This window comes from Lentinula edodes (assembly GCF_021015755.1).
Source record: "Lentinula edodes strain Le(Bin) 0899 ss11 chromosome Unknown C8R40scaffold_37, whole genome shotgun sequence".
Classification (NCBI taxonomy): domain Eukaryota; kingdom Fungi; phylum Basidiomycota; class Agaricomycetes; order Agaricales; family Omphalotaceae; genus Lentinula; species Lentinula edodes.
The window spans coordinates 103,796-123,601 of record NW_025764343.1 but is presented as its reverse complement, the minus strand read 5'-3'; the positions used below and the strand labels follow the sequence as shown (position 1 = coordinate 123,601).

The following is a 19,806-nucleotide window of genomic DNA, read 5'->3' as shown; positions in this document are numbered from 1 at the left end:
AATTGTACTTTGTTATGTTAGTAGATTTGTCATTCCTCAGATGCAGTACGGCTGTTCCACCCAGACACTATGATGAAACTGGTGGTTCTAGGGGAATGTTTGTTAGGTGGAATAGGAATGAGTGGGCAGCTAGTTGCAGCTGGGATAAGTGCTTGTGCACAATCCAATGAATGTCATGTCTTGCCTACTTTCACCAACCCCATTCCTGAACTCCCCAAACCTCCTCACCTGCTCTAGACCTTTCTTCCTTCTAACACCGTTGATCTAGGACCTTCAGGACCTCCTCCCAAGGACCCCAATGCTGCACCACCCACTTTCTGACATGGAGACAACACCTCCACCATTAGATCTTGACCCCCCCCCCCCCCCCCCCCCCCCCCTATTATACCTATTGACTGTCCATTTCCCAAATCCAATGTTCCTTTGTTCCCTTCCTATTACCTATATAAGTAGTCTTGTAGCATCTAAAGTCCCCCAGCTTGGTATATCTTGTACACACACAGTTTACATAGGTCTGGTCCCTGTCTCTGTGTACCTGCTAAATATATGTCTTAGAGGTCAATCCTATACAAAGAACAAATGAAGCCTCAGTGTCGATCCGATGAGGGTCAAAACAGCTGAGGGGAAGTTGCTACAAACTAAATAGTATAAGTCACGTGGAAGCGGAAAGAATCGGCCAGAAAAGGAAGTTCCTTCCAACACACCCCCACCGATGAATGGAGTGGTCAGGTAACAGCTGGAAGAGGTACTAGACCAAGGGATAGTGAATGTTTGTAGTGTAGTTCAGTAGGTAAGGATTTGGTGAAGATTGTTGGGGTGTACTCCGTACGTCAGATATACAGCTTTGACCTTTGTTCCTAATTCGACTACGCTGATCTTCGTATACGCTGATCACGATTACTATATACTGTACAGCTGTAGATAGGTCACGCAGACGGATGTACACGAGCTCCCTCAGTTGTTTTCATATCAACTGAGGTGAGCTCACTAGCAATGAGGATACCTATACTTACTGACGGTACCCATTAGCTTAACCCTACGTTAACAGGTACCGAGATAATATAGAGTTGTTTTCATATCAACTGAGCTTAACCCTACGTTAACAGATTATGAGACTCGCACTCTGATTAAATACGAAAACGTCTATCAGCAGTAAAAGAACTCAATTCGAAAGTATCATCATAAAACAAGATGTCGTTCGGAAACAGCCCGAACATACCCAGACTCCCGGACGAAAAGCAACTCGTCGGTGAAGATAATTGGCGACCATACAAGCGCGAAATCATGTTTGCAGTACAGTCAAAAGGCCTGACAGGATATCTAGATGGAACGATACCTAGACCTAGCAGTTACCCCGGACAAATATACCCAGCAGCACAGCAGACCACACCTCTGTTCAGCCCTACACCATTCCCAGAGGAATGGGACTCTCGAGACCGGCTAGTTGCGGGAGCCATTGTCTCAAACATCACTGACCCAGTCGGACTGGGAGTGGATGAGACGAAACACGCATCTGAGATCTGGCAGGCGCTAATCAAACGTTTCGAGAAAAGGGATGAACAACGGATCCACCTCGCGGACACAAACCTCCGACAAGAGAAATACGACCCAGAGTCAACAATGGAGGAGCACGAAAAGAGGATGCGGAACTTACTTAAAAAGGTGCACGACCTGGGAGGAACAGCGACCGACGCACAATTCCGGCGCATCATCATATCGTCGATGCCACCGGGATGGAGGCAAGACGTCCGTAGCGTACCAGGGACGACGAGCGCAGACGCTTTTACGTATCTACACACCCTGTGGTACGAGAAGGAGGAGGAGAGGAAAGAAGAGGAGCGGGACACCAAACGAGTCAAGGCGCTGATGGCGGCCCACTCGAACCCAACAACACCCAACTCGACCCAGGGAAACCAGCCCCGGAGCACCAGCAGGTCAGTAATAACTTGTCACAACTGCGGCAAGCCCGGACACATCGCGAAGAAGTGCTGGGGCAAGGGCGGGGGAATGGAAGGCCAATGGCCGAAACAGGGCCAGGTAAACAAAACAAAAGCGGGGACAAGTGCAAACGCCGCAACACCAGACGATCCACCAGAAGTAGTATCACCTATGGCAACGTACGTCATGTCCGCACAAGCGAGTAGGAAGCCGAGTACGTCTACGTCAACACACAAGTACCATTCAACCGCTGACCCAGCGACTAGACAAAACGATCCCGTTCTAGGGAATACAGGTCAGCGGGAGAGTAGGGAAAGGGACGTAGAGTACGACTTAGCTAGTTACCCAACCGTACAGAAGGAGGGATGTACAGCTTGCCAGGGAAGCACATCTCTGTACTCACCACCTACACCCGTAATACGAACGTTTATTGATTCCGGAGCATCTGAGCATTGTTGGGTACAACGCTCGGACTTTGTAGAGTACACCGAAGTGCAAGGGCAAGGCGGAAGCAGTGCAATCTCGGGGGACGCAGGGCAGTTTCAGATATTGGGTGTCGGAACGGTCCAGTTTGTGACTCGGAGGCAAAATGAGGAAAGGACAATCCGGCTGACAGGAGTAAAGCACACACCATCGTTCGGGCATAACTTAATCTCCTTGTCAACGCTAGACGGGCGTGGCATGAGAGGCGAATGGGGGCTGGGTATACTGACAGTCAAAACTCCGGAGGGGGATACCATTCTGGAAGGGTTCGGTAGAAACAAGATGTACGAAGTTGAGGTGCTAGAGTCCGGGAACCTCACCGTCAGCTACTCCCGAGCTAGAGACAGGCCTGCCAACATCCTCACCTGGCACAGAAGGCTGGGACACGTCGCGATACGCCGGATACTACGGATGTCCAACCGTAACCTCGTGGATGGACTGCACATCACGAATCGGGAAGTGCACGGGATGTGTGAGGATTGTTTATATGGGAAGGCAACGAAGCGCCCCTTCGACGAGATACTTACCCATGAATCGGAGGTACTCGAACGAGTACACATCGATCTCTTCGGCCCATCAAGAACACAAAGCCGCGGGGGAGCAACCTACCTCATGCTCTGCACAGATGGCAAATCATCATTCAGAGTCCCTCACTACCTGACAAACAAAAGGAAGGAAACGGGTGTCAAGGCGTTACACGAATTCCGTGTCAAGGCTGAAAAACAGACAGGGAAGGTACTGAGGACCATCCGGATAGACGGCGGCGGTGAGCTTAACAACGGGCTGGTGGATGAATACTGCGCCGAACATGGGATCACCATAGAAAAGGTGCCACACGACTCCTCTGCAGCGAACGGGGTGGCTGAGCGGTCATTTCGAACTGTAATGGAAGGCACCCGCACTCTACTAGAGGAAGCAGACCTCCCATACTCCTTCTGGGGCGAAGCCTCATCCACGTTTATCTACATAGACAACTTTGTACCCTCCTCGCGATACCCAGACGTTGTACCCATTGAAGCATGGACCCAGAGAAGACAAGACGTGTCCCACTTACGACCATTCGGATGTGATTGCTGGGCAACGCTTCCAAGGAGACGGACAGATGGTAAACTCGGCAGACAAGCAGTTAAGGGCAAGCTACTAGGCTACATGGGCAGAAGGGGATACAGGGTATGGATTCCAGAAACAAAGAAGGTGGAGGAATCGCACGATGTAACCTTCGAGGAGGGAATACCACACCGGACTCAAAAACCAAAGGGTATAGAGGAAACGCAAGAGGACGAGATTTTTGAGGATCCCACGACAGAGACACCGGGTAACGAGGCAAACCCTGACCAAAATACCGACATCACCGGTGACAGGAATCAGACAGTGGACACACACGACATCCCCGTTACCCAAATGGATTTACCGCCACCGGATGCTCTGGCGCCACCAGCACCACCGCAGCCAGTTGAACCTGCGCGACGTAGTGGCAGAGGACACATCCCCTCTCGTAGATACCTGGAGAGTAGTGAGTACCACGAACGCGAGGCCACGGCTCAACAGGCTGGAGAGGAATGGTCCATGGCCGGACACGTCGACACGCCTATGGCCTTGATAATTCAAAACCCATACACCTTTGCCGCAACAACCGGAGATCTCTGGGTTCCACAGTCCTACAAACAAGCGATGAAGCGGCCCGAGCTGTGGAAGGAACCAATGGAACGTGAGTTCAAGACACTGACAGACAAAAACTGCTGGGATCTGGTAGAACTGCCCCCTGAAGCCAACCTGACCGGCGGGAGATGGACTTACGCAATTAAATTCGATGCACTGGGAAACCTATTGAAGCGTAAGGCACGATACGTGGCACAAGGCTATACCCAAGTCCAGGGACAAGATTACGATAAGACGTATGGAGGAGTGGCACGCATGGAATCTGTACGGCTCGTCTTGGCGATTACAGCGGCGCTCCGGCTCTCAATCTTCCAGGTGGACTTTACAGCTGCCTTCCTCAACAGTCCAATAACGCACAATGTCTACATGAAGCAGCCCGAGGGTTTTGTTCAACCTGGGTCTGACCACTTGGTATGCAAGCTGAAAAAGTCTATCTACGGGACCATGCAGGGGAGTCATGACTGGCAGGAGACGTTGGCAGCCGGATACAACGAAGATGGCTACAGTGCGTCGCGGGCTGATCCGTGTATCAGGTACAGAAGACAGGGCGACGAGTATACCATCACGAGTACCTACGGGGACGATGTCTGCGGCGGTTCATCCACGACGGAAGGGAGAGAACGAGCTATCAGGGACCTGGGGAAGAGATGGGAGGCGAACGAGGTGAAAACCGAGGTGCTACTGGGGATGACGATTCGACAACACCCTACCACCAAGGCCATTACCATCTCACAGAAAGCATACTTCCAACGAATGCTCACCCACTTCGGACTCGAACACGTACGACGCCGCACGACACCCCTACCACCGAACGTCAAACTTCATGAATCGCCTACACCCCTCCCGGACGCAGACCGAACGTTCATGGCTGGCAAGCCCTACCGTCCAATTGTCGGTTCGATACTGTGGGGACAAGTCTGTACCCGACCAGACCTGGCGTTCGCAGGTAGCCTTCTGGCACGGTACCAACTAAACCCGGGACCGGAGCACTGGCAATGCGTGGAGTGGGTGGCGGGATACATCCTCAACACACTAGACTACTCCATCACGTACCGCACACCAACACAGCCAGACAAACCCGAACCAGGAGATGGGCTCCAGCCATATGCGTACGTTGACTCGGACCACGCAGGATGCCAGGATACCTACCGGTCAACGTCAGGCTACGTTTTCTTTATGGCGGGGGCTCCCGTGTCGTGGAGCTCTAAATGACAGGCTACGGTAGCACTTTCTACCACTGAATCGGAGTATATTGGACTCTCCCGGGCAACTCAACAAGCCGTATGGCTATCATCGTTCTTATCCGAGGTGGACCTCCCACAAACAGGCCCAATCAACCTGCTGGGGGATAACTTTGGGTCCATGAGTCTGTCCGAGAACTCGAAGTGGCACGCGCTGGTGAAACACATCGAAATGCGACACCACTATGTACGGGAAAAGGTAGCCAGCAAGGAAGTCAGGATACAGCGTATCAGGTCTGGAGAGAACGTAGCTGACATCTTCACAAAGGCTCTCAATGGCACGGCCCACTCTAAACTAGTTTCACAACTGGGCCTGGATCGTACGGAGTAGGGGGGGTGTTGGGGTGTACTCCGTACGTCAGATATACAGCTTTGACCTTTGTTCCTAATTCGACTACGCTGATCTTCGTATACGCTGATCACGATTACTATATACTGTACAGCTGTAGATAGGTCACGCAGACGGATGTACACGAGCTCCCTCAGTTGTTTTAATATCAACTGAGGTGAGCTCACTAGCGATGAGGATACCTATACTTACTGACGGTACCCATTAGCTTAACCCTACGTTAACAGGTACCGAGATAATATAGAGTTGTTTTCATATCAACTGAGCTTAACCCTACGTTAACAAAGATATCGGCAATCATGTCGAGTGAGGAGCACCAGATGGTAGTGATCGAGTCATCTTCAATATGGGAACAGATGAAGTGATAACGGATATCAATGTGTTTGGAACGATTGGATACGGAGCGTGAGTTTGCTATATCAATAGAAGAACGGTTATCAGAAATCAGAGGAAATGGAACAGGAATCGGAAGTGGAATTAAAGCCGTAAATACTCTAACCCAGAGTAATTCCTTCAGGACGTGGGTCAAGCCCATGTATTCAGCTTCAGTGGATGACAAGGCGATACTTTTCTGTTTCGACGCCGACCAGGCAACCAGACCACCAAAAAGAAATATTCCGAATCCAGAAATAGACTTGCGATCAATGGAGTTACTACCCCAATCGGCGTCGGAAAGAGCCATGGTGTCTGATTTGATTCCGAGAGTCTTAATGAGGTCAGCCCGGTGATCTCCTCCATACTGTAGAGACCAAGTTCGGGTTTTCGCCAGATATCGAAGAGTTCCCTTTGCTGCAATGAGATGTCGAGACGTCGGTTTTGAATTGAATTGTGCAAGAAACATAACGGTGTATGCAATATCGGGTCGAGTACAAAGAGCTAGAAATAGGAGACAGCCAATGAGGCCCTGATAGATCTTTGTTAACGATTCTGGATCTACATCAGCGTAAAGAGTCGGATTAGGATCGGGACCATCAAATTTGTATTGGAGGGGCAGGTCATGGGTAATACATTCGGTAAGGCCGTATTGTTCAAGGATGTCTTCGACGTAGGATTCCTGTGAGAGCCATAAGAGATGGCATGGGCGATCCCGATATATTCTTATCCCAAGGAAAGTCGATGTCGGTCCCAAATCGATTACTTTGAATTGTTCATTGATTCGAGCAATAAACCAACGATAAAGAGCTGCGGAGTTGGTAGAAACTAGTCCATCATCAACGTGGACTGGAATAAGCATGACAAGTGGATTACCATTCGTCGGCATTGTAATGGAAGTGTTGGGTGGCGTTGTCCATCAACCGATAAAAACAGCATTGTCGCATTCACATCGTTTGAAACCAATATCTTCCAGTGCCTTAGATAGTGTCGAATACCACGCCGTGGATGCTTGGTGAAGACCATACAATGCTCGATGTAAACGGTAGACAGCGTTGGGATTGGTAGCAATAGGACGACCTGGTATTTGTTTGACGTAAATCTCCTCGGCTAGTGGTGCATTTAGAAAAGCTTGTTTGACATCAAAAGAATACAACTCAAGGTCCATCTGAGCGGTTCAAGCCATGACGATGCAGTAAGAGACCATTCGAGTTACCGGAGCGTGAACATTGCCGTAGTCTTCAGGTCGTTGGGTGAAACCTTGGGCGACAAGGCGAGCCTTTTTCGTGCCATCCAGTTTAAGGTCGTATACCATTTTGAGTCCGATTGGAAATTTCCCCTTTGGACAAGTTGGTATTTCCTCGAAGACGCCGAGATCAAACAAACCAGATATTTCCTTTTCTTCAGCTTTGAGCCATTCATTCAAGTCAGATTGTAATAGCATTTCTCGGCGGGTTGACGGTGCTTTCCTGAGATCGAAATTACGGGGTCAAGAAGTAGATGTTGAAGTCGGTTTTATTGGATGAAAAGGACTAGGGATGTTAGCGAGGGCAGCAAAGAAAAATTCCGAATCATCATTGATGCAATCAAAATTGTCTTCCAGTAGTCGGCAAGCGAGTGAACAGCCTATGATATCGAGGTCAACTTGTGTATCACGCATAGGAGAAAGTCCTTCAACAACTCGTCGTTCTTGAATAAGTTCATCCTGCCTCCGGATTCCTTCACGCCATTCCTTCCCTCGTTCCGTCAGTTTAGTTGTGCGCCGAGGTCGAGGACCATTCGGTGGGTTCAGTGGAGGTTTTGAGAGTGGTTCTTGAGAATTTGCTGGTGGAGAAAGTGTAGTTGTATTAGATTTTGGTGAGCGTGGACTACGGAGACGACCGAACTGAGATTCATTAAAGACAACCTGGTCTGAAAAATGTTCTTTCCCATTCGTATCGCGGACCCTCCATCCTACTCGATTATCCTCATAGCCTACGAAGATTCCCTCCAACATCTTATTCCCAATTTAAGACGGATGTCTTCCGAGACCTGGATCCAACATTGACATCCCCATACTCGGAGATGTGATAGGTTTGGCGGATGTCCGTGGACCATTTCGTACGGAGTTTTGTTATCAGGTAGAGTTTTTGTTGGTAGACGGAAACAAACATAGATTGCTGTTCGGACTGAGTCTTCCCAGAATTGTAGAGGTAAGCCAGAGTGAACGAGCATTGTCATTGCATTGTTTTCAATAATGCGGACCCATCGTTCGGCCTTCCCATTTTGTTGGTGAGAGTAAGCTGCCGTTTTCTGAACCAGGATCCCCTTCTCCTCAAAATACGTTGTAGCTTCCGAGCCATGAAACTCCTTAGCACCATCGAGTCTGATGTTCTTGACCTTGTGAGGAGACATTATGTTCTCCCAGGTAGAAATCATTGATTTAATGATTCATAATGCTTGGTTTTTCTTCGCGAAGCAGCCGCCCGATAGAGCACTCGTGTAGTCATCAAGTATTATGTTGAAATGTGAACTTTGGTGGTTCGAAAGAGTCCCGATGGGTCCACAAGTATCAGTATGGATCAATTAAAGTGGTTTGGAAGCTCGATTGCCATGGTAAGGGTATGGGAAACGCGGATATTTGCCTTTAAGACATGAATCGCATATTCCTCGCATCTTCGTGCCGTTCCATTCCTCGAGTCCCTGTGCAGAATTTCCCGTTAAGAGTTCGTTGGTAAGATCAATGCCAGGGTGACCAAAACGTTCATGGAATAGAGCGCCATTCGGAATACGTGGAATGAATACCGGCATCGCGAGATGGATGAAGTCGGGAGAGTCCTTGTTAGGAAGTAGGAACCGTCCTCGTAGTATGCATAAATGTCGGATCACACCTGCAACTGCAAAGCGTTCCGGATCTGGATGTATTTCCACCGTTTGAGGAGACATGGTGAATGTAAACCCGTGTTCAAGCATCGCGCCTACAGACAGTAAGTTCACCGGTGCATCGGGAGCATACAAACAATCATGCATTTCCAGAATGAGTGTTTCCATCCCTTCAATTCACATCTCAAAGTAGCAGGTACCCGAAGCTTTGGTGGATAATATACCTGAGTTGGCGGTTTGTACAGCAAGGGCGCCATCCTCATCAAATGTGAAAAAGAATTTCCGGTCGTTGATGATGTGGTTCGTACAGGCGGAATCCAATAGTGTTTGGGTCCTTTGAATGACTGATGAGAATGCAATGTGATTGTCGACTTCCAGGTTTTGTATTGGCGATGGATTGCTAGGAAATGATGATAACAAGGCCGCAAAAGGTTTCAGACGTTGCGCAGGGTATGTGGAATGAACAGTTGTATTAGTGGTGGGAATAACACTAGGTACAGAAGTTACATTATCCACCGTTTCAATTTTGGAAGTACTGTTCGAGTTCGGAGAAGTGACCATTGTAACATAAGCAGATGGTTTACTATTCAGTTTGGAAATGTTCGAAGGATCCTTCGGTCTCTGAGATTCTGGTGGCTTGTCAGATGTCCCGCCAGTTCCGTTACGTTGGAAGCGTCGATTGTATGTGCCACCCCCAGAATCGGCAAGATCCAGAAGTTCTCTGTTGCGCGTGTTCTCGAGTCGGATTGCAAATTTATCGAACAAGTCCCTGTTCGGAATAACACCTGGTTGATCGAATTCTTCCTCAAGTGTTTGTTTGAGATAGATATAGCGAGCACCTGAAGGTAATTTCGATATGTATTTCAATATCAGGGTATCCCAGGGAATTTCGTATCCGTAGTTTCGTAAAGTTGTGAGGGTGGAACTCCATTTCAGATTGAATTTTTTGATATCTATGCCGTGAATTTGAGAATTGAAGAGTTCTGTCACGAAGCGGCAGAGGCGGAGTGACTAACGGAGCGGGAAAGCGGAGCGACTAAGCAGAACGGTGAGGCGGAGCAACTGGACAAGGCAACAAGGCGGAGCGACTAAGCAGAACGGCGGCAGGTGTCACGAAGCGGCAGAGGCAGAGTGACTAGCGGAGCAGGAAAGCGGAGTGACTAAGCAAGGCGATGAGGCGGAGCGACTAAGCAAGGTGGTGAGGCGGAGCGACTGGTCCCAGATAATGACAGAGAGGTCAAGATGAGGGACCAGGCTGTGAGGGGTTGGCTTTATATACATAATCTGATCTGCGAGAAATGACGATGTAATACTGTACAGTTTAGGAACAAGGAAGGTGGCGGAAGCCAGTAGAAGGAGAAGGGTAACAGGTGGATCAGTAATCGATGATGGGGATCAGGTGGGTCAGTAATCGATGGGATTTGACAGTGATGTAATCGTACAAGTAAGGGCGTCGAGACGGTGAGAAAAGGAAAATGATAGGGGCTACATACTTCATGACAGCAGGCTGGTCCCAGATAATGACAGAGATATATTGAGTATCGTAGTCATAGGTAATAATAAGTAAGCACATACCTGGTCCCAGATAATGACAGAGAGGTCAAGATAAGGGACCAGGCTGTGGAGGGTTGGCTATATATACATAATCCGGTCTGCAAGAAACAACGATGTAATACTGTACAGTTTAGGAACAAGGAAGGTGGCGGAAGCCAATAGAAGGAGAAGATGGGTCAGGTGGATCAGTAATCGATGGGGGTTTGACAGTGATGGGATGATGTATCGTACAAGTAAAGGCGTCGAGACGGTGAGAAAAGGAAAATGATAGGGGCTGCGTACTTTATGACAAGTTCGTCCTGGATGCGTAAGCATGCCTTCCTATCGGGGGCGGCTTGGTATGCAGCCTTTAGTCGAAGGTATATTTGCCTCGCAGTACGTCTTTCCCCTTGATCGTTAATCATAGGTGGTAAGTGGTTTCGCGCCTCATCTGATAAATGTGCAGTTAAGATTGAAGAAGTCCACCTGTCATTCTTATCCCATTTGAGACGGGCTTTCTCGTTGGGTGAATGGAGATGTTCGGTCGAACTATTGGTGTATTCCATTCAGTCCAAGGAGTCCCGGGAGAAGGTTCATCACATATGTGGCCTAGGACGAAACCATCGGCGACTGCCTGCCATACGCCTTCATTCCATTTGACCCACGATTTACGGTCCTTCAAAGAATCGGCATCTTTAATTGTTGCAAGAAAAGTTGCGTGGATAGAAGAGTATTCGATTTTGAATTTAGGAGTAGTCGAACGTGGCTGTTCGGGAGGTGGCTGAAAGTTCTGATAGACAGGGTACGGAGTATAATACATAGGATATTGACCATCGATAGGTCCTCGAGGCGGCGATGGAATCCAATGCTGCGGTACGTCAGGGTGATGATGGAAAGGATAATGTTCTTGCGGGAACTGAGACATGACGGCCGGTGCACTCTGAATTTCGGGAATGGTTTGGGCAGACGAAGAGAGATGGTTGAGATCAACAATGCGGTGAGGTCGAGGCTGGTGGAGAATACGGGTCGGCATTCGTTCGACGGTATTGCTGTTGTCCATTCGTGAGCCGATGCGAGACGGGAGACGAACAGAGGCTGACGGGACCGAGACAGGTGATCGTATGAAATTCATAGGTAAAAATTGAGGAGAACCAAGTGGAGTGTATGTGTCAGGAATGAAAGTAGTCGATGAGTGTGGGGGAGCAGAAGGCAGAGGACATTGATAATTAATCATATTCTGAGTTGTAAAGTTATGAGTCAAGTTTTGGAAAGCGGGTATGATACGATGATGCCAGGTTTCAGAAACAGATTGAGGAATGTTTGGTACAGAAGGAAAAGAAGGAAGTGATGGAACAGTGCTATGAAGGAGAGGAGAATTGATATGTGGAGAAGAATGAATGGAACGAGGAGAAGAAGAATGGTCTTGTCTCGGTCCCGCATCCATTTGTAACGTGGCATGATTACTGGTACGCATATATGCAGGCGAATGTTGGTTGTGGCGAACTGGGATAGATACCGGCGTCTGATACGGAATCGAATGGGTCCGAGGTAGATCACGGTGAATAGGTGCCGTGAGATCCATTCGGGATCCACGATCGTCAGTATTCATCCGCGGGAGCAAGTATTGGTTCCGGAGATGAATCTCGTTAAGCGAGAAGGAACGCGTCAATTCAGGAAACAGTTGTTGAGCTGTTGGCTAAGATAGCCACGAAAGTGGTTCGAATCGTTTCAATGTATAAAAAGACCTAGAGAAAAACCCATAACCTCTTAGAGGTCAATCCTATACAAAGAACAAATGAAGCCTCAGTGTCGATCCGATGAGGGTCAAAACAGCTGAGGGGAAGTTGCGTGCGAAATACAAACTAAATAGTATAAGTCACGTGGAAGCGGAAAGAATCGGCCAGAAAAGGAAGTTCCTTCCAACAATATGGATTTTCCTTTCATCTCAGTCTCCTTACTCTCAATCTCAGTCTCTTTGCTCTATCTCTTGTCTCTCTACATTTTGAATATACACTTTTATATCATGTCTAAGCACCCAAGTGAGTCTACAACCTCCCCAAATGTCCCCCATATTGTTGAGCTACCTACCCAAAAACCTCCCTGAAGTTCCCTACATCTGCAAAGCCTGTACTTTTGGCTAAGGGTTTAAAAGCAGTTGAGAGTACTTCCCAGACTAATTAAATCCCAGTAGTGAAAGCACTTAGAGCATACTGCTTTCAGTACTTTCAGCACTGGGATCTGCTTTCAGCCCTTAGCTGAATATCCAGGTTTTGCAGATGTACTCACTTTGAAAGCATCAGGACCTTATCTACAAATTCTGTTGGAGTTCCCCTATGTCTACACATCATGTCACTTGGAGTCTCAGGTTACAATCTCTAACCTCCCCTGACTCCAGGACTACCTCCCAGGTCCCCTCGATGACCTAGACATTGCTCTACACATCTACACCTACCATTAAGGCACCTCAACTATGTTACATTACTCTATTCTTCTGTACATTGATCCCCAGGGACCTTCCAATGGGTCTTATAAACCACCCTTGTACTTCCACTAAGTCATTCCAGTCCTCAGTCATGGTTACTGTAGCTCCCTTTGAGCTCCAGCCTGCTATTAGCATGCTACAGCACAATCTCATACCACCCACCTCACCCACAAGCTCCCTTTTGACCCAGGTCTTACACATCTCAAAACCTGGATTTTCAGCTAAAAGACTGACAGTTGAAAAAAGAAACTGCATTACCATTTCCCATTTCAAGGGTCTTGGGCTAGAGTGCAAGGCCTCAGAAGTAGCTCACATGAAACACTGGCTACAGACAAATATATCAAAGCAAGGAAAACAGCACATTGCTGAAATAACTTGAAGATATATATGTATATACAGATAGCAGCTTTTCAAGTGATCAATTAATTTTGAGTCCAGCACAAGTGTTTTTTTCCTTCAAGACCATACAGACATCAAAATGAACTCGTAGACAGCCCAGCCTATAGCCGAACTCAGGACCTTTCGTGAAAGCCGAAGGGAAGCACCATCAAAATAGCCGCGTATACCACGGTACTAAAGATAGATGGTTTGAAATATTGAGAATTGAAAAGAAACAATGAACTCACCCTCCAGATGGTCTGCACTGTCGATGCAAAGCTAAGGTATTGGTTCTCAGTGCGGACTTGCAATTTGGTCTAAAGAAAGTCAATGAGCATTAGACACGAAAGAAGTGCGAAGTGGCACCTTCACAACATCGAAGGGATGAGTAGCTAGAGTCGCAAGCGCGCCCGCCACCGCCGCCGCGCCGCTGTGCAGTATTGAGGACTGAGTGTGAGAGGTTGGTGTTACGACGAGAGCTACGAGAAAAATGATTTGAGTCATTGACACCAGTCGTACCGTGCCTTCTTACAGGCATTCCGTTTCAAGGCTTCGTAGAACACGACGAAGATACCAGCATACGGTGCATCCCTCAACGAAGCGGCTGATACGCCTCGTAGGAGTTCGGTGGGACCTGATCGGACAAGAGAGGCGAATGCTCCGGATAGCGTTTGATATGCATAAATGTTACTCTTGGTATACTTGCATCAGCACAGACCGAAGGTGAAATGATATAAAGCAATATACACCTCGAATCTTGCTTTGAGCAGAGTAAGAGGATTCATCAAAAGTCCCACTCCCACTCGAGTTGTTGCACCAGCGACAAGATTCCCAGTATTCGTGAGTTTAGGTAACACGGAGCTGTGCGTCGCATTTGGTTGATTATGGATGATTGGAACAGTAAAGTATTGGGATGAAGCCATGATAGACCGGAGCTGGGTTAAACCAGTCATGTACAGCGCTACACCGGGGACGTTACTAAACGGTCATGATTATTCAAACATTTCGCAAATGGGTTAATGGTTTACGCACCGTATCAAGGAAGGCGCCGTTCCCCTCCAAAGCCCTCGCATTCCATTGGAGTTCAAGACCTCCCTTATAGTCTTCAGGACGGATACACTATGAGTAATAATTTGTTTAGACCGCACAGTCTCAAGCGAAATATGAACCCACATACTTGCGATCTTGAACGCTGTCTCCTTGTTGTAGCCGGGTCTTCAAGAGGTCAACTGCAAGATGCTGTGAGATGCTTTGGTTAAACGACAAAACTAAATAGCTCTAGAGCCTTACATGGTTGTAAGGCAATGGTTGAAGTCAAGCCGGACACAGCGCCTTTGGATCACAATTTCGTAAGTAGTCGAGAAGAGCTAAAAGTTAACGAACCCGAAGTCATTTGCTGGCCGACATTTTTCATAGGAATAGGAAGTAATTACACGGCGCAGTGCCAGTGGGTAGGCTTCAGTAGGTTGAGTTAATTTCTAAGTCGGGATGAGTTACGTAACACCCATCCTAGACCTAACCATCATGAGCGATGCAGCCAGTGCCATTATTCCTGCCACCAAAAGTAGACATTTGCGAGCATGTTTACTCTGCTCTATAATTCAAACCTCCCAAGATTTTCGGAGCATTGGTTGTCCTAATTGCGAAGAGATTCTTCAGGTAGTGGAATGAGTCATCACGCACTTGATTTCTTTCTTATCCGTCTTTCACAGTTGAAAGATAACCCAGATCGTATTCTTGCTTGTAGTACTTCGTACTTCGACGGAGTCATTGCACTAATAGATCCTGAGACGAGTTGGGTTGCTCGATGGCAGCGAACCGGTGCGTAATTCAATACCTGCTCATCGCTTAATTTTCAGCTGACACGGACTTTGGAAAAGCAAAATATGCTCGCGGTATGTACGCAGTCCGAGTGAAAGGTCGAGTGCCGGAAGACGTGGAAGCAGAACTGGAAAGCCGGGGAATTAAATATCGACCAAGGGACCAAAGCGATCAAGACTAAATCTCCAAAATTACAATTAGACATGTATGTACGCTCTTCATATAAATGACATCGAAGGAGATTGAAGCCTCAGGAAGACGCGCGCTCAGAGTGAGTCTTGATTAGAGAAATACTGCAATTGTCTTACTATCAGTCGAGGACAAAACACTGTCTGCCTCGTTGCCTGCCTCGACCCTGGTAAAGTCCTGTAATTCCTTTGTTAGCCATTTCAACTCTGCTTTGATACCCAAATCTGGCGGACGACAAATCTCGTGATGGGCCTTTATCCACTGTGGCGCTATAATGGCCCATTGTCTGTCCAATCCTCGACGATGGTCAAAGCTGCCTTTGCACCTTTATTAAACCCAAGCGGAAAATCAAACTCACAAATCCCCATACTTATCTCTCTCTACGAAACTTCTTCCACTAAATCATCAACCCCAAGCCACCCTCCGTAGCATGGACTCTTACTCTCCTAATCTCCCCATTCACCATCTTGCAGCTGCTGGACCAGCCATTCGTCGTCCTACTCTACCTCGTATGCTTCCGGCACTTCATGCAGACTCGTCCGCGTCGCTCTTGACGTGTATTTCCGCTGTCCCTCGAGCAGACAAAACACTACCTTCGCGTCCAGTCTCCAACCTGCGCGACTACATGCCTCCCTCTGCATCACGTTCATCCTGGAGTGGGATGCCATTTGCACAATTCGAACGTCGGCTCCTATATCTCGATCAACCGGGAGACCAACCCGACGTCAGCGAGCTCCAAGCTTTCCTCACCTCCCGTATCGAAGAGATGAATCGGCGGCGGCAGATGCTTAGCCTACCGGTCTGGAAAGTGCCAATGAACGATCTGTCTCTGATGCGCCATGTCTGTAAACTTTGGTGGGGAGAGGACGTGAAAATCCCAGAAGTGAAGAAGACGGGTATCGGACGAGAGGTTAAATACGAAATTGATTACGAGTCGATGGCGACTGCACGGGAAATGGAGGAGATTCTGTTGGATAAGCCCTTGATTGAGATCAGTACGAAGGATGAGCAAGAGGAGGCCAGGAAGGTTGAGGAGAGGCGTGCGGCGGAGTCGAAGGCTTTGATGAAGTTCTATAGCAAACGTTATGGTCCTTATGGCGTTGAGAAACCTGTGAAGATTTCACGCAAGGATAGGAATGAGCCCTCGGTATTTGTGGAATTTTGGGGCCATCTGGGCGATGTGTTTGGTCTTTCCACCCGCGTGAAACGACGGAAATCTAGTCGTAGTGGTGGCGCCTCCAGGCGGCGCACTCGTCTTGGGACCAGGGTATTTCAACGTCGGCGTCAAAATCCTATGTACTAACGATTCTTGATCGCTCGACTTTGTAGCGCGCCGGATTCCACCCATACCCTTCCAATGTTGTCCTCATTGTTGTATATGTAAACTATTTTTCATTTGACTTATCGCCTTGTTGTTGTCTTTCGCTACCATATCAGACGCCTGACTTTTCAACATCTGAATGGATGCATCTATAGTGAGGTCATTGCGTCAGGAAACACTATCAAGCCCCCGTCGTAACTTCTCGTGATTCAGTCCATTCTTCTTTCCGGAGTCAAGATCGACCAAAGTTATCATTAACACACTTCGTTCAAATAGTATTGATAAACTCCAGAACAGAATGAACTTCAGGGCAAAACAAGAAGATCAGACTGCTGTCGGGGAGAAAAACAAGGCTATCTATCTGTCAAGGAAATGAAGGGGGAGGGGAGGGGGGGGTGTCGAGATATTGTTGCTGAGGATAGGGAGATTCCCGGTGCAGCAGCAGTCACATTACTCCCCTCAGTCGAGAATTGATGCAGAAATTGAATGGAAGGAAGAATTATTATTACCAGATTATTACTGAGCTTCGAGGAGTGAGACGGAGCTTTCCCAGTCATGAGTAGGTCGCGGTCCAACTCCGGACTTGCCTCGACTTGCCTCCGAAAGTCTACCAGCGCCAAGCAAAACGGTGATTGCGGAAGCGAGCAGGAAGCGAGTGTAGTGTATAGGGTACTAGTAGTATAGGGGTGAAGATGCTTCATCCTTGAAGATTATCTTCAATGCGATCGCTGAAGATTATCCAAGGGAAATAAAGAGATCTAAGTTGCAACGTTGAACGTTGTTTCTCCTTTTTCCTCCTTCTCCCATTTTCTACTTTTGCTCAAGACAGGCTCAAGCTCAAACGAGACGATAGATCTAGTGTGTATTCGGATTCTCGCTCACCTTCGGCGTTCGAATTGGTTTATTGCAGCGTGAGTACAGCTGGAATGTTGGTTGGAGACAGTCGGAGATCTACTTTTCCGAAGGCCACAAGGCAGCAAATCGCAAGTATCTTATCAATTGCGGCCTCAAGTGCCCGTCTATTCAACCTAGACCTTCCCGGGGGTCCTGAAGCCGCCGAGTTTCTTTGCAGGAGGGCATTGAACATTGAAAGTGATTATAGATGCACATAGCACTGAGCGGTGGTAGTTCATTGAATAGGACGTTTGCATCTATAACCTTTCGTTAGGAAATAGTCATGTACAGGGGTGTATAAAGACAGGATGCAGAGGATATGAAAGAGAGACTATGTAATGAACGACGAATAGACAAAGTACTTAGATTGATAAAATATGGCACAAGGACGAGAAGAAATACGGAAACCTATCTATGCACGCACGTATGAGGCCCAAACAATATGTGACGTGAAGTGGAATGTTCTGATAACTGAAACACTAGCAATGTGGGGATGTGGAATGTAGTGTAACAAAAGAACCAGTGGACCAGTGCTGGATTATTGCAGGGAGAAACGGGAAAGCTACTTTAGGTGGACGTTTCGACCAAGACCAATAAATGAATATAGTGGTGATAATACATGTGCGAGCCACGCACGGGTCATCTATGAATCTAAATCCCAGTAAAATCCGGAACAGCAATCCAAGTGTCTGACTTGGTGAACATTTCTGAATGACGACTGCCAAGCAGCGAAATCCGTTCAACAAGCACATCATTAAAATATGCCCACGTTGCTATATCGTACGATTTCTCTGCTGTTGTTGCTCTTGCTTTTCCATGTATTCCACCCGAGCATACCACGCCCCGCCGAAGAGCGTTAAGAGTATGCCCAGTGAATTCAATGTAGTGATGTTGAGGTGAAACATCATCACCGCGCATAATATCGTAAGGACTTGCTTAACATTGGCTGGTGATAAGAGAATCAGCGCAGAGTAAGATTTAAACGGTTTCCTGATATCCATCGCAAAAAATGAGCCGAGGCTTACCAGCAACTGTGATACCCAATGCTCCCACCTTCTTGTTCGCCGAGAAACTGACCACATTCAACCCAAATGCAATGCAGCCGTTCAACGCCAGTGCCAACAATCTCGTCCCAGTCATTTCCTGCTGAGAGTACAGCCTCACCCGATCTAATTCCCCAGTCAAGTATGCCAAAACCACACACTGCACAAAAGCGAGTGGCGATAGCAAGGAGAGCAGTGCTAGGGAGTTGAGGTGTAACCTTGCTTGGGCGAGAATAGAAAATGGGTAAATTTGGCTTAGGAACGATTTTGGGGTGGAATCAGTGAGCGATGGCACAGGAGATTGGAGCACGTTGGTAAAGATAGTTTTGAGGGCGGCAAGAACGGTTCCAAGTAATGTGAGGATGAGTCCCCAGCGGGTGAAGTAGTAGTCACCATATGTTCTGAATGATGGGAAACAGAGCGATAGCATGAGAAAATATAATTGAAGCATAAAATATGTCCCACGTACGCAAGGCCAACACCAACAGTGACAGGAATGAGAGTGATAACTCTCCAGCGACTGCTGGACTTGCCAAGGAGAAGCGCAGAGAATATTATTGTGAATATTGGTGTGGTCGACCGAATGACTTGATGGAACTAGGTATTAGGTTAGATCATATTCCAAAAAAGGATGACAGGAAACGTACGGGAACAGTGACAAGCTGCAAGGATACGTTGCTGACGACAATGTTGATCGCGTATAGAACACTGAATGCTAGGAGAACTGTGGTTTCATTCTTCTTTAATCTCGGCGGTACAAAGACCTGGAAACGCGCTAATACAGCACCGCCCAAGCTTCCGAAAAGCGCATGGATGGCAGTAAGAGTGTAAGGGAAGGGGAAACGAACAAGGACACCCTTGTTATATAGTGTCAAGCCGAGATTGAAGAAAAAGTACAGCGTTAGCCAGAACGGCCGTGAATCGGTAAAAGATGTCTTGGATGGTGATGGTAATGAATGTGATGTCGGGGAGGGTAGAAGGGAATTAGGACTCGACTTCATGGCAAGAGAGGGGCCAGGAGAGTAACCGTAAGGCTCAGCATGAAAAGCACGTAATGAACGACCGCCAGGGACTGGCGAGCGCTCTTTGGACGAGGGACGCTTTGCACCTGAATTGAGATTTAAACGGCCACTTGAGGGTTTCCGACTCTCCCTGTCGTGGATAGGAGTTGTTTCTTCCGTCTTGGGCGAGAGCAGAAGGGTTTGCATAGAGGGATAAGGAAGGAAAGACAACAGATTTGA

At 47.8% G+C, this 19,806-nt stretch overlaps 5 protein-coding genes across 5 annotated transcripts; 2 read left to right on the top strand and 3 right to left on the bottom strand.

Annotated features, from left to right (window-relative positions):
* Window positions 1-10,903: 10,903 nt before the first annotated feature.
* C8R40DRAFT_1072468 (uncharacterized protein) lies at window positions 10,904-11,497 on the bottom strand (the record flags this gene model as incomplete). The annotated part of the gene is made up of 1 exon (XM_046226469.1): window positions 10,904-11,497. The coding sequence occupies one exon, from the start codon at window positions 11,495-11,497 to the stop codon at window positions 10,904-10,906; it is 594 nt and encodes a 197-aa protein (XP_046082499.1).
* A 1,784-nt stretch (window positions 11,498-13,281) lies between these two features.
* On the bottom strand, window positions 13,282-14,811 carry C8R40DRAFT_551967 (solute carrier family 25 member 38). Its single transcript, XM_046235430.1, has 9 exons — window positions 14,681-14,811; window positions 14,588-14,629; window positions 14,475-14,526; window positions 14,330-14,416; window positions 14,047-14,275; window positions 13,830-13,989; window positions 13,664-13,776; window positions 13,546-13,614; window positions 13,282-13,492 (listed from the first exon to the last, which is right to left on the bottom strand). Exons 1-9 carry the CDS (start codon window positions 14,709-14,711, stop codon window positions 13,376-13,378), a joined length of 900 nt encoding a protein of 299 aa, XP_046082498.1. The 5' UTR covers window positions 14,712-14,811; the 3' UTR covers window positions 13,282-13,375.
* Window positions 14,812-14,821: 10 nt separating this feature from the next.
* On the top strand, window positions 14,822-15,299 carry C8R40DRAFT_1054702 (transcription initiation protein spt4; the record flags this gene model as incomplete). The annotated part of the gene is made up of 3 exons (XM_046224943.1): window positions 14,822-14,956; window positions 15,010-15,118; window positions 15,178-15,299. 3 exons carry the CDS (start codon window positions 14,822-14,824, stop codon window positions 15,297-15,299), a joined length of 366 nt encoding a protein of 121 aa, XP_046082497.1.
* A 75-nt stretch (window positions 15,300-15,374) lies between these two features.
* On the top strand, window positions 15,375-17,082 carry C8R40DRAFT_551517 (uncharacterized protein). The gene has a single exon (XM_046235429.1). The coding sequence runs from the start codon at window positions 15,738-15,740 to the stop codon at window positions 16,608-16,610; it is 873 nt and encodes a 290-aa protein (XP_046082496.1). The 5' UTR covers window positions 15,375-15,737; the 3' UTR covers window positions 16,611-17,082.
* A 1,213-nt stretch (window positions 17,083-18,295) lies between these two features.
* C8R40DRAFT_1162627 (triose-phosphate transporter family-domain-containing protein) lies at window positions 18,296-19,566 on the bottom strand (the record flags this gene model as incomplete). Its single annotated transcript, XM_046230261.1, has 4 exons — window positions 18,296-18,468; window positions 18,548-18,966; window positions 19,035-19,162; window positions 19,213-19,566. The coding sequence occupies 4 exons, from the start codon at window positions 19,564-19,566 to the stop codon at window positions 18,296-18,298; spliced, it is 1,074 nt and encodes a 357-aa protein (XP_046082495.1).
* Between the last annotated feature and the right edge of the window lie 240 nt (window positions 19,567-19,806).